Source organism: Alligator mississippiensis, chromosome 4, assembly GCF_030867095.1.
Source record: "Alligator mississippiensis isolate rAllMis1 chromosome 4, rAllMis1, whole genome shotgun sequence".
Classification (NCBI taxonomy): Eukaryota; Metazoa; Chordata; order Crocodylia; family Alligatoridae; genus Alligator; species Alligator mississippiensis.
Genome location: NC_081827.1, coordinates 59824365 through 59837217, shown reverse-complemented (window position 1 = coordinate 59837217; position 12853 = coordinate 59824365). Strand labels below are relative to the sequence as shown.

Genomic DNA, 12853 nt, shown 5'->3' with positions numbered 1-12853 from the left:
TAATGCAGTTTCCTTGTATGTGAATGTAAGATGATGGGCTTTTTCCCCGATGTCAATTGTGAGGGGGGAAACCTCATCTTTTATTCAAGCAAAAACGCTACTACCCTGCACTTTGGATTAAGTCCTGAAGCCCTTAATTTATATGGTGCAGCCCTTAACATGCTGAACTATTTTTCCTGTATGACAGTTGTCTTTTTGGGCTCTGTTCACATTGCTGCATCTGGGCATGGTGCCACATAGCACGACTTTCCATGCCCATTTGCTTCTGCTTTGTTTGTGCCAACTCTTGAAAATGAGTCAATATCGTTTTCTTAGAGTAGTGCTGAGCCTCTGCCAATAAGCATGCTCAAGACAGAGAGCCTAAGAGTAGCATGAAGCATGTGTTCAATGCTTCTGTTAGGTTAGAGAAGCCTCATTTTTCAGGAGTTGGAACACAGAGGAGGGGTTAGTGTTTGGGGCATCTTTCATAGCAGTGTTCCTAGATGTAGCATGGAAGTGGCAGAGTTATGCCCTGGTTCTACAGATTTCTTGGGGGAGAATTTACCGATTTAGGTTTTTAGCAGGTTTTTGATGCTAGGAGCTTTAGACAGAAGATACTACTAGCATTCTACCAAATCTGAAAGAGAGGGTAAAATGCTTGTAATTGAAATAGTGTTAAATATATTATATGTTTTTGTCAGATTTTTCTTACAGCTATGATATTATCTTTTCAAAAATACATTCTGTCTTTCATGTGAAAGTCAGAAGGAAGAGTATTGTTCTAAGAAGCTTTTATATTTCACACTAATCTGCCCATTATGCTGATGATTGGCAGAATGTTTAAACTCCAAATGATTTAAGTTTTTTTTCTACAAGCAAAGCTATTACCATCTTAAAGAGGCCCATATGCCTATATAAAAAGCCTGTTTAGGGTGATGTTTCATAAAAGTAAATGGTTCTTTCCTTATCAGGGCCATCCTGGGGGGGTGAGTCAGGGTGACTGCCCCAGACCCTGTGCTTTGGGAGGGCCCCACGGTCAGTCCTGTATAGGCCCCACCTCCAACTCCCTCTCCCCCCCTGCTCTGCCAGCTTTGAATGCTTGTCATCCACCCTCCCCAGGCCCCGCACAGGCTGATATGCCTCAGGCCCTGTACACCCCTAGGGACAACTCTGATCCTTATAATTACAAAAATAAACTTTGTGTATATCCTATTTTCCCTCCAAAATCAGTCCCTCCCTGCCCCCAAATTGGGGTGCATGTCCTAAGTGGGGAAGATGTTTACTTTATTGGAAAAGAAGCATGCCTGGAGATACTGTGCATGCCATGCAGCTGTCAAGATACTTGCTGTTTGTGTCTTGCTGAGCAAATGGAAGGGGTGGGGTCCTGTGCTAACCCTCTCACAGCTGTAATCATTGGCTGAGCACTGTAGGTTGTGCCTGAAGTAGCAAGTGAGCTAATGGTAATATCTTGATGAGGTTTGTGTTGTGGGAATAACATGCTATTTAGAATAACTTTATATAAAGAACTACTTACAGTAAAAAAAAACCTAAGTTTTACTACTGCCCTTGCAAGGGTCGGAGCCTGACTTGTGTCACAAAGTCCTTCTGGGAACACAGTGTCCAGGAAGTAAGGCATGTGAGAAGAGTGTCCAGTGGTGGTGTGGTGTCCTCTGGTGGATGCCCGACTCCTGCCTCTTCTGGTCCCTTGGGTACCCTTCCCTACCACTCGTCTGCCATGCCCTGATGTTGTGGTCCTATTTGTGTCCTATGACACTAGGTGCCTTATTGTGTTTGTGGCCTTTGTCTCCCCCTGTAGCCATGCCAGTGTCTTGCAGATAGGACACACTACTTCATCGGAGAGGTCACCTGACTCCACCATAGTGGTTGGACTTCTTGGGCCTCAAAACCTTTGTAGGGGCTTTGGCCCTTTTTCTCTATCTGGGCCCCTCTTAACCTAGGCCCACTGCACTGGACCTCGGCTTCTGGCCTCCAGCCCCAGTCTTGTCCCTTTTCTGGGCTCTGGGCCTCTGGCCCTGTTCTTGCCCCTCCCAGGCTCTGGGTCCCCTCTGGCCCTAGTTGTGCCTTTCTCCAGCTTTGGGCTTCTTTGGCCTCATGTCTATCCCTCTCAGACTTCAACTCTGACCTTCCTGAATTCAGGCCATCTCTGTTGCTCCTCTCAGGCTCAGGCATTGGCCTTCTCAGTCTTATGTCACCAGTATCTTACACCTGCCCTTGGCAGGACTGTAAACCCCAGTGTGCCCCTCAGACCACTCCCCTGTGACTTAAACTTCGGTATGCCCCAGGCACCCCACTGTGGCCTTCTCTTCACTCTTTTTAGCCATACCCAGTCATCAGTAATAGATGAGAACATAAAGAAAAGCTACTGCTTTAATGAAAACTCCCCCCTCTGGGTTAATAAACATTAGAACAGCCCCTATCTCCTGGGGCTCTCACCTCTCTGCCTTTGGAGCTCTTCAGCGCCTGCAAAAGGGTTTGCATGCAGCTGCTCTCTCTGAAGAGCTTGGCTCCCTGCAAGTCACCAGTCCTCCTCTTCTTCCTCCTAAGTGTTCAGCTTCTTTACTCCAGAGTGCTGTCCTATCAGAGCCTGGTGACTCAGCAGTCCCATGGGATAGTAGTCCCCTTTAGATCTAATAGGCAGCTTGCTCTTCCCCCCTGCAGCTTAGGTCTGCAGTGTGCCGCCCTTGCCTCAGCTACCTGCTGTGTTCTTCCCCTCTTTAGTAACAGGAGCCTTTGACTCCCTGTTACAGCATCCCATGAGACAGTCAGCATGGTTCAGAAACAATCTTTTTTCTATAATCTGTCTTCCAACAAGATGTATGATTTATTTGTGGGAGGATGGTGTGTACTGTGTGAGAGAAAATACGGTATGACTTGAGTGTTACTTAGGAATAATTGCATTTAATAAGTAGCTTCTAAACTCGTATATGCCACAAAAAACCTCAGTTCCAGTGAATATACTTTTTAAAAATATGTTTTATTTTTCCTAGAATGGTACTGTCCAGTGTGAAGCACTGATTTGCCCATTTTCTGATTGTCCACTTAATTCTGCTCCTGCATACGTGGATGGCAAATGCTGTAAAGAATGCCAACGTAAGTATTATTACATTTTTGTCTGTCAAATAATGTATTTTGTAATGTGAAGGAAAGACTAGTCTTTCAAAAGGGATGTCACCCATAGAGTTGGTCATAATATGTGTGGGTTTTGGGAGGAATTATTGAAACCAAGATATATATTAATGTAATAGCTGGCACTTTTTGAATTTTAGGGTTCTGAATTTTTGATAAAAGATTAAAAAAATCAAGGAGAACAGAACATTTCTAGGATTTGGTTTATTTGCCTGAAATCTTAATTTCCTAAAAAAAATAAATAAAAAAATTACTATGCCACTGTTCACCACTGTCCTCATTGTCTTCAGTCTTGTTTCATTGGGCAAACCAACAGAAATCTGTTACCTTTCTTGTTCTGACTACTATTTCCATCTTTTGCAATTTTAGAAAAATATCCTTTTCACAACATTTCTAGTACACTAGAAATAGTATGTTTTGCTTCTTGTTCTGTAATTAAGGGAACATGAAACTCTATCTTAAAAAAACCCTAAGAGACCAGCACAAGTTGATCACTTAGAGATGTTCTTATGTAAAGGTCAGAAAAATCTGTATTGGAAACTGTATGGGGATAATGTAATGTGGTTGCTTTAGACAAGGGGTTGCTTGTGTTTTTGTGGCTCATTGCAGACTAGAGTTAGGGAGAAGAATGTTGATTAATAGGATTCCTGTTTGGGGTGATATAATACTTCACATTTATTGTGGTACATGATGGACAGATACATTATATTTGTTTTTCCTAAAGAAGAGCTGAACACATTCTTAAGCATCATTGCATTAAAGCTGCATATATTTCTTTGGTTGGGTGTTTTTGAAGCTGTCCTGTGTGTTGCTTCAGTACCCCACTGTCATGTATAATATTCTCTTACACAGTATATAGAAATGTGTGGCTAATTAGAATGACAAGTTGTAAGAAAAAATTCAAGAAGACATTTTGTACTCCATTGATCTTACTCCCACAGGAGTTTATTAATATTTAATTTTGTTAGAAGTTACATAAAGACCATCCCATTTTATGAAGCCTTATTAACTTATTCAAGTAGATTAAATCTAATTGAGAGGAAAGTAGAGTTCAAATGTACTTTTACTAGGAACGTAACATTTCTGTGAGGATTCTGTGATTCGGAGGATTGATAATGGGATGTGAGGCCTGCCATTTGTAGGTCACCATTTCAAATTTTGACCGCCTGCGTAGAGATTGAAATTCTTCATCCAGTAACTTTACAACACGGGTGTCAAACATGCAACCCGTGGGCTGGATTTGGCCTGTATAGTTGCTTTTTTTGGCCTGCTGAGCTACCAGGAAATCACTGTAAGTTGTGGGGTATAGCAGGAGGGTGAGCAAGGCTAGATAGAACCACGGTTGTAGACCAGCTATTTCACTCTTTGCCACTGTCATGGCCCCAGCTGCTTGGCTGCCTCACAGTGGAGTGGTGTAAATTGTAATGTACATTATACAATTACAGGGAGACGATCCCGATGCGGGGAAAAAAGGGGAAAGGGACCAAGAGGCTTCCTTGGCTGACCAGAGAAATCCAGAGCAGTCTATGGGCTAAAAGGGGGGCATACAAAAAGTGGAAACGGGGAGAGATTACTAAAGAGGAGCATACCTCCTCTGCTTGTGCTTGTAGGGAGGCAGTTAGACAGGCCAAAGCTACCGTGGAGCTGAGGATGGCATCCCAAGTTAAGGATAACAAAACATTGTTTTTTAGATATATAGGGAGTAAAAGGAAGGCCCAGGGTGGAATAGGACCTCTACTAAATGGGCATAAGCAATTGGTGACGGACAGGGGGGACAAGGCTGAACTCCTCAATGAGTTCTTTGCCTCTGTGTTCCTAAGCGAGGGGCAAGATAAGCCTCTCACTGGGATTGTAGAGAGGCAGCAGCAGGGCGCCAGACTACCAAGCATAGACCCTGAGATGGTGCAGAGTCACTTGGAGGAACTGGATGCATTTAAGTCAGCAGGCCTGGATGAACTCCATCCAAGGGTACTGAAGGCACTGGCTGACGTCATTGCGCAGCCACTGGCGGGAGTATTTGAACACTCCTGGTGCATGGGCCAGGTCCCGGAGGACTGGAAAAGGGCCAATGTGGTCCCCATTTTCAAGAAAGGGAGGAAGGAGGACCCGGGCAACTATAGGCCAGTCAGTCTCACCTCCATCCTAGGCAAAGTCTTTGAAAAAATTATCAAGGCTCACATTTGCGAGAGCCCGGCAGGACAAATTATGCTGAGGGGAAACCAGCACGGGTTCATAGCAGGTAGATCATGCCTGACTAATTTTAGTCTCTTTTTATGACCAGGTTACAAAACACCTGGACGCAGGAGTAGGGGTTGATGTCGTTTACTTAGACTTCAGGAAGGCCTTCGATATGGTATCCCACCCCATACTGGTGGACAAGTTAAGAGGCTGTGACTTGGATGACTACACAGCCCGGTGGGTGGCGAATTGGCTAGAGGGTCGCACCCAGAGAGTCATGGTGGATGGGTCGGTATCGACCTGTAAGGGTGTGGGCAGTGGAGTCCCGTAGGGCTCGGTCCTTGGACTGATACTCTTCAATGTCTTCATCAGCGACTTGGACAAGGGAGTGAAGTGTACTCTGTCCAAGTTTGCGGATGACACAAAACTGTGGGGAGAAGTGGACATGCTAGAGGGCAGGGAACAACTACAAGCAGACCTGAACAGGTTGGACGTATGGGCAGAAAACAACAGAATGCAATTCAACAAGGAGAAATGCAAAGTGCTGCACCTAGGGAGGAAAAACGTCCAGCGTACCTACTGCCTAGGAAATGACCTGCTTGGAGACACAGAAACAGAAAGGGATCTTGGAGTCCTAGTGGACTCCAAGATGAACATGAGTCGGCAGTGTGACGAAGCCATCAGAAAAGCTAATGGCACTTTATCGTGCATCAGCATATGCATGACGAACAGAACCAAGGAGGCGATAGTTCCCCTATATCGGGTGCTGGTCAGACCGCAGTTGGAATACTGCGTGCAATTCTGGGCACCGCACTTCAAGAGGGATGTGGATAACCTGGAGAGGGTCCAGAGAAGGGCCACTCGTATGGTTAAGGGCTTGCAGGCCAAGCCCTATGAGGAGAGACTGGGGCACCTGGACCTCTTCAGCCTCCGCAAGAGAAGGTTGAGAGGCGACCTTGTGGCTGCCTATAAGTTCATCATGGGGGCACAGAAGGGAATTGGTGAGGCTTTACTCACCAAGGCACCCCTGGGGGTTACAAGAAATAATGGTCGCATGCTAGCAGAGAGCAGATTTAGACTGGACATTAGGAAGAACTTCTTCACAGTTAGATTAGCCAAGGTCTGGAATGGGCTCCCAAGGGAGGTGGTGCTCTCCCCTACCCTGGGGGTCTTCAAGAGGAGGTTAGATAGGCATCTAGCTGGGGTCATCTAAACCCAGCAGTCTTTCCTGCCTATGCAGGGGGTCGGACTTGATGATCTATTGAGGTCCCTTCCAACCCTAACATCTGTGAATCTATGAATTATCAAAAACACATTTAATGAATGTTTAGATGCACCCACTGATCTTCTTGGAGAACCCTAACAAGCATTCAACATGTGTCCAAACAGTACTGAAAAGAGTGTTCCGATATGGCTTTTTTGCCAAATTAGAGAAATGTGCATTCAACCAAAAGACAGTGAAGTTCCTTTGATTCATTTTATCTCCTGAAGGCCTGCAAATGGACCCCCGGAAGGTACAGGCCATCCTTGAGTGGAAAGCCCCCTGGAATGTCAAAACTCCAAAGATTCCTAAGGTTCACAAACATTTATCATAGATTCATTGTTGACTTTGCCTGTGTAGTAAAATTCTTTCTTATGTTATTGTGAAAGAACATCTCATTTTATTGGTCCAGGGAGGCTCAGCAAGCATTTGAACACCTGAAGAAGGTCTTCACCTCTGCCCCAGTGCCCACTCATTTGGAATTTGCCTTGCCATTTGTGGTAGAAACAGAGAGTAGCACTGTTTTATTCTAGGCACTTGACCAAAACAAAGTCAGAGATAGTTCCAGACCCTGAGGATTATACTCTACACAGGCAAGACAGGTAAAGGAGGGAAAGGAAAACAGGCACAGACAGGGGAAGTGAATTGCACATGGTCAGAGCAGCTCAGTGGCAGAGCCAGAAATTCAGGTGACACACAGATTTGAAAATAAAAAGATTGGGGAACATGTATTGTTGACAACTAGTGTAATGGAGACCACTTATTGGAAGGGTAAAGTGAAGGATGAAGTGATTGTGTCAGCATTACTAGATCTGTTAGCAGTTTTGATACCAAGTGCACAAACTATTCTTGATTGACAGGTGGCATCTAGCAAGGTTGGATGGATTTGGTTGGTTCATTACTTCTCTTCAAATGGATTCCATAGAATATAACAAAGAGAGTGTTCTTCCAAATGACTGTCTATCTACATTGTCTTCAGGGTGTTATGCTGTAGTGTTCTTTCCATGCCAGTCCTATATGTCCTATTTGTATAGCATAGCTTCTTATTTTTCAGTCGCAGATCCTACAGCCTCAGTGTTTGCTCACTATCTTGATGAGACCATTATCATATTTACTCAGAAGATGAGTTCCCCCTCTACCCTCCGTTTAATATGGAGAGGGGAAGAGCCCCACACCTTTCAATCAAGCACGAGGCAGCGGGGAGGCAGACAGCTGTTGTAGCTCCAGCTGTCTCTCCCACCACCTGCCCCATTACTGCCTCCCTTATCACCTCTTACCCCCACTACCTGAAGTAGTGGGGGGTGATGAATTTAAGATGATCCTCCATACGTGGAAAATTATAGTAATTTTTACCTGTGTAGAATCAAATTACTGGGGAGTCATCTTATATTCAGGGTCATCTTGTATTCAGCTAAATATGGTAATGCAGGTTTTCTTGACCCCAGTCCATTAAAGCAGAGCTGTCCAACTGGTGGTCCATGGCCCCCATCTGGTCCACAGGGGGTTAATGTGAGACCTATGGACTCCTGCCAACTTATCAGTATCCCCATGGCTCCTGCTGTTTTGGTGGCAGCTGGGATTTCTGGGGCAGAGTAGCACACCAGGAGGTGGACCAGTAAGCTCACTGCCCAGACAGCAGGGGAAAGCATGGGCTGCCTTTGTGGTAGCTCTGGCAGGAGAGGCTTGGGCCATATGGGGGAGGGCTCACCTGCCTGGCAGAAGTAGCAGAGGGGAGAAGGCTTGACCTCATGATAATAGCAGCAGAGGGGCTTCTGCAGTGGCAAGAGGAGGAGCTCCTGATGCTGCAGCAGTTGGGGGGCTCATACTACCCAGGTGATATCAGGGAGGGCTCCTTTGGGGAGCAGCTCACACTACCTGTGCAGCAAACAAACAGCTTGTGGCATGGGTCCTGGGAGCCTACAAAGCATGGGGCCTCCATAGCATGCTGCTCTCATGGTGCGGACCTGCAGAATCATGACCTCTGCAGTATTCAGCCGCCAGCCATTTTGAAGTTGGACAGCCTTGCACTAGAGTATGTCCTCTTCCCAACAATCCTCAGTATCAAAGAATGTCTCTGTACAGGTTTCCCTCAATTTATGCGGGTTTGATTTGTGTGAATTTGTTCTTATGCGATGACCCTTTTTGTTGTATGTTATATGACATTTATTATATGTAAGGTAAATGCACATATATGTGATCAGCATAGGCCTATCTTATGTGATCGGCATAGGTGCTCTCCGCCCTTCCCCAAGCAGGTAAATTTACCAAGTTTAAAAGGGCACACCGACAGGGAAAAGCCCCAGTTAGATGTGGGAGCGGCGAGAGACGCGCGGGTGAAAGCCCGCTGCGCCCCCGCTCTCCCGAAGCCCCCCAGAGACCCTCCAACAGCCACGGAGCCCCCTGCAGACCCCCAGCACAGCCAGAGGTAAGCAGGGCCCGTGGAGAGAGGGGGCTAACCCCTTAGTGTGTGTGTGGGAGGAGGCGGCTGAGTGGAGCCGGGCTGGGTCAAGCCCCGCCCAGGCCCCTACTTCGCCCAGCCCCCCAGGGAGCCACGCAAACAGGCGTGATTCTCTGCCGGCACGTGAGTTAGCGCGGAGTTCGCGCGGGAGGGCACACAGGAGGACCCCGGACCCTGCCTGCGTACCCCCCAGGGTAGACAGTCCTAGCCGTAGCCAGCCTACCAGAGGCATGACACGGATGGGCACGCGCCACACCCCAAGGGCCCCCTCGGGCTCCGCGGCCCCCCACTCTGGCACCTCAGAGACGGCCACCCAGACGGAGCCCTTGGTTCCGGCCTCCACGCAGACGGAGCCCCTGGCTCTCGGCTGCGGGGGCTGCCTGTCCCCTTTTTCAGGCTCTGGAGCCTGGAAGCATGGTGACCTCCTCTTGTGGGGTCTGCTCCCTTTTAGTGTCTCTGGCGCGCCAGCTGGAGGAGCTCCAGGCCACAGTCCAGAGACTACGTGCCATCAGGGACTGCGAGCAGGAGATAGACTCCTACTGCCAGGCCCTTCTCCCCCGGGAGGCGGAGGGTAGACCACAGTCTCCCTCCAGGCCAAAGGAGGACTCCGGGACCTCCCGCTCTGTCCAGCCAGGGGCATGGACCATGGTGGTCAAGGGCCCTAAGGCCCGCCGCACCAAGGCCCCTGCACCCCGGAGCTGAGCAACAGGTATGCACCTCTTGCTGCCCCAGCAGAGCTTGCTGAGTTGCCGGCTCCTGCAGGCAACATGGGCCCAACTGCAGCTCCCACCCCTGCTCTCCCCAAGACAAAACGTAAGGTGTTTGTTGTGGGAGACTCCCTTCTGAGGGGGACGGAGGGGGCAATCTGCTGCTCCGACCCCTTAGCCCGGCAAGTCTGCTGCTTCCCAGGGGCCCGCATCCGGGACATTGCGGAGAGGATCCCAGAGCTCCTCAAACTCACAGACCACTATCCCATGCTCCTAATTCATGTGGGGACCAATGACACGGCTCGGAGCGCTCCCAGCTGGGTCATGAGGTGCTACAGGGATTTGGGAGCGGGGCTAAAGGGTCTGGGGGCACAGGTGGTGTTCTCGTCAATCCTCCCAGTCTCAGGCTATGGGCCAAGGAGGGAGAGGAGGATCCACGGGGTCAACCAAAGACTGCGGTGCTGGTGTCGTCGGGAAGGCTTTGGCTTTCATGACCACAGCCCGCTCTTTGGCGAGAGAGGCAGCGAGCTGCTGGGAAGAGATGGCCTCCACCTCTCTCCCTTAGGGAGGAGGCTCTTCTCAGCCAGACTGGCTGGCCTGCTCCACCGGGCTTTAAACTAAGCCCGCTGGGGGATGGGGGCACTATTGCCACTGCTGGCCCACTGAGCAATCCTTGCAAAGCCAGCAGTTCAAGGCACTTAAGGGAGCTCACCCCTGCCCCAGCCCTGGTAAAATCTGTGGGCAAGGAAGGAGCCCCCCAGGGGGCACTTGCTTGCCTGTACACAAATGCCAGGAGCTTGGGGAATAAGCAGGAGGAGCTCATCCTGCTCAATGCAAATAATTATAATGTCATAGGGATAACGGAGACCTGGTGGGACTCCACCCATGACTGGACCTCGGGTATAGATGGCTATACCCTGTACGGGAGGGATCGTGTAGATAAAAGGGGTGGGGGTGTAGGTCTCTATGTTAAGGAAAGCTACATGTCCCTGCAAGCCGATATTGGCGACCAGGGTGGACGGCTGGAGACCCTCTGGGTTAGAATCCGTGGGGAACACGGCACAGGGGACACAATGGTGGGAGTCTACTACAGACCTCCCACGTAAAGTCCTGAGCTTGACCAGGAACTGGGTGAGGCCTCATGCTCCAGGACCATGGTTGTCATGGGTGACTTCAATTACCCGGACATCTCATGGGAGGATTGCTCAGCAAAATCTGAGCGGTCGCAAAGCTTCCTCTCGTGCGTGGATGACCTCTACCTGACTCAAGAAGTCTATGGGCCAACGAGAGGCAAAAGCACTGCTTGACCTGGTACTGGCTACTGGGGATGACCTAGTCAGCGACCTAGTGATCGATGGGAAGTTGGGTGACAGCGACCACGAGCTGATCACCTTCACCATCTGCCGAAAAGCTGGCAAATCAGTCAGCAACACGGAAGTCCTTGACTTCAGGAAAGCCAACTTTGACAACCTCAGGAGGCTTGTCAGTGAGGCCCTAAGGGACCATGACCACGGGGAGAGGGGAGTTCAAGAAGAGTGGTTGCTCCTCAAGGGAGCGATCCTCAAAGCACAAACTAAGTCTAGTCCATCTCAGAGGAAAGGCAGCAAGAGGGCACAGCAGCCCCCCTGGCTCTCCAGGGACCTAGCAGACCTCCTGAGGCTAAAAAGAAAGGCCTACAAAGGATGGAGGATGGGAGTCACCTCCAAGAAGGATTATTCTGCACTGGTCCGGTCCTGTAGGGAGCATACCAGGAAAGCCAAGGCTGCAACTGAACTCCAACTAGCTCTGAGCATCAAGGACAATAAAAAGTCCTTTTTCAGATATGTGGGGAGCCGGAGGAAAAGCAGGGGCAACATTGGACCCCTGCTGAACCAGATGGGGCAACTGACAACTGACGCCCAGGAAAAAGCCAACCTATTAAATAGGTACTTTGCGTCAGTCTTTCATCAGTCCCATGGGACGCCCATGCCCACTACGGGACAGGGAAGTCCGGGTGAGGGTGATCCCCTGCCCTCCATTAATGCTGACTTCGTGAAGGAGCATCTTGAGAAGCTGGATACAGTCAAGTCAGCCGGCCCTGACAGTCTACGCCCCAGGGTACTCAAGGAGCTGGCGAGCATCATAGCCCAGCCTCTAGCACAGATCTTTGAAAACTCTTGGCGCTCTGGTGTAGTGCCCGAAGACTGGAAGAAGGCCAATGTGGTGCCTATCTTCAAGAAAGGGAGGAAAGTGGATCCGGCTAACTATAGGCCCATTAGCCTGACCTCTATCCTGGGGAAGATCTTAGAAAAGTTTATTAAAGAGGCCATCCTTAATGGACTGGCCGACGCCAACATCTTAAGGGATAGCCAGCACGGGTTTGTTGCGGGTAGGTCTTGCTTGACCAATCTCATTTCCTTCTACGACCAGGTGACCTATCACCTGGACAAGGGAGAAGAGATTGATGTCATATATCTTGACTTCAAGAAAGCCTTCGATCTGGTATCCCATGATCACCTCTTGGAGAAACTGGCCAATTGTCGCCTTGGGTCCTCCACGATCCACTGGCTGGAAAATTGGCTCCGGGGTCGGACCCAGAGGGTAGTAATTGATGGAAGTCACTCATCATGGTGTCTTGTGACCAGTGGGGTCCCCCAAGGCTCTGTCCTTGGACCCATACTGTTCAACATCTTCATTAATGATGTGGACACTGGAGTCAGAAGCGGACTGGCCAAGGTTGCCGATGACACCAAACTTTGGGGCAAAGCATCCACACCAGAAGACAGGCGGGTGATCCAGGCTGACCTGGACAGGCTCAGCAAGTGGGCGGACGAGAATCTGATGGTGTTCAATGCTGATAAATGCAAGGTTTGCCACCTTGGGAAGAAAAACCCGCAGCATCCTTATAGGCTCAGCAGTGCTATGTTGGCTAGCACTATGGAAGAAAGAGACTTTCGGGTCATCATTGACCACAAGATGAACATGAGCCTGCAGTGCGATGCTGCAGCTAGTAAAGCGACCAAAACGCTGGCTTGCATCCATAGATGCTTCTCAAGCAAATCCCGGGACGTCATTCTCCCCTTGTACTCGGCCTTAGTGAGGCTGCAGCTGGAGTACTGCGTCCAGTTTTGGGTTCCACAATTC

General features: G+C 49.1%; 1 protein-coding gene across 3 annotated transcripts in view; it reads left to right on the top strand.

Moving 5' to 3' along the window:
* Nucleotides 1-12853, top strand: part of NELL2 (neural EGFL like 2) — a 284768-nt gene that overhangs the window by 70789 nt on the left and 201126 nt on the right. For all 3 annotated transcript variants that reach the window (XM_014601082.3, XM_014601081.3, XM_059726036.1), the window contains one exon: nucleotides 2988-3090. In XM_014601082.3, coding sequence (XP_014456568.1) covers nucleotides 2988-3090 — 103 coding nt within the window. The remainder of the gene's footprint in view (nucleotides 1-2987; nucleotides 3091-12853) is intronic.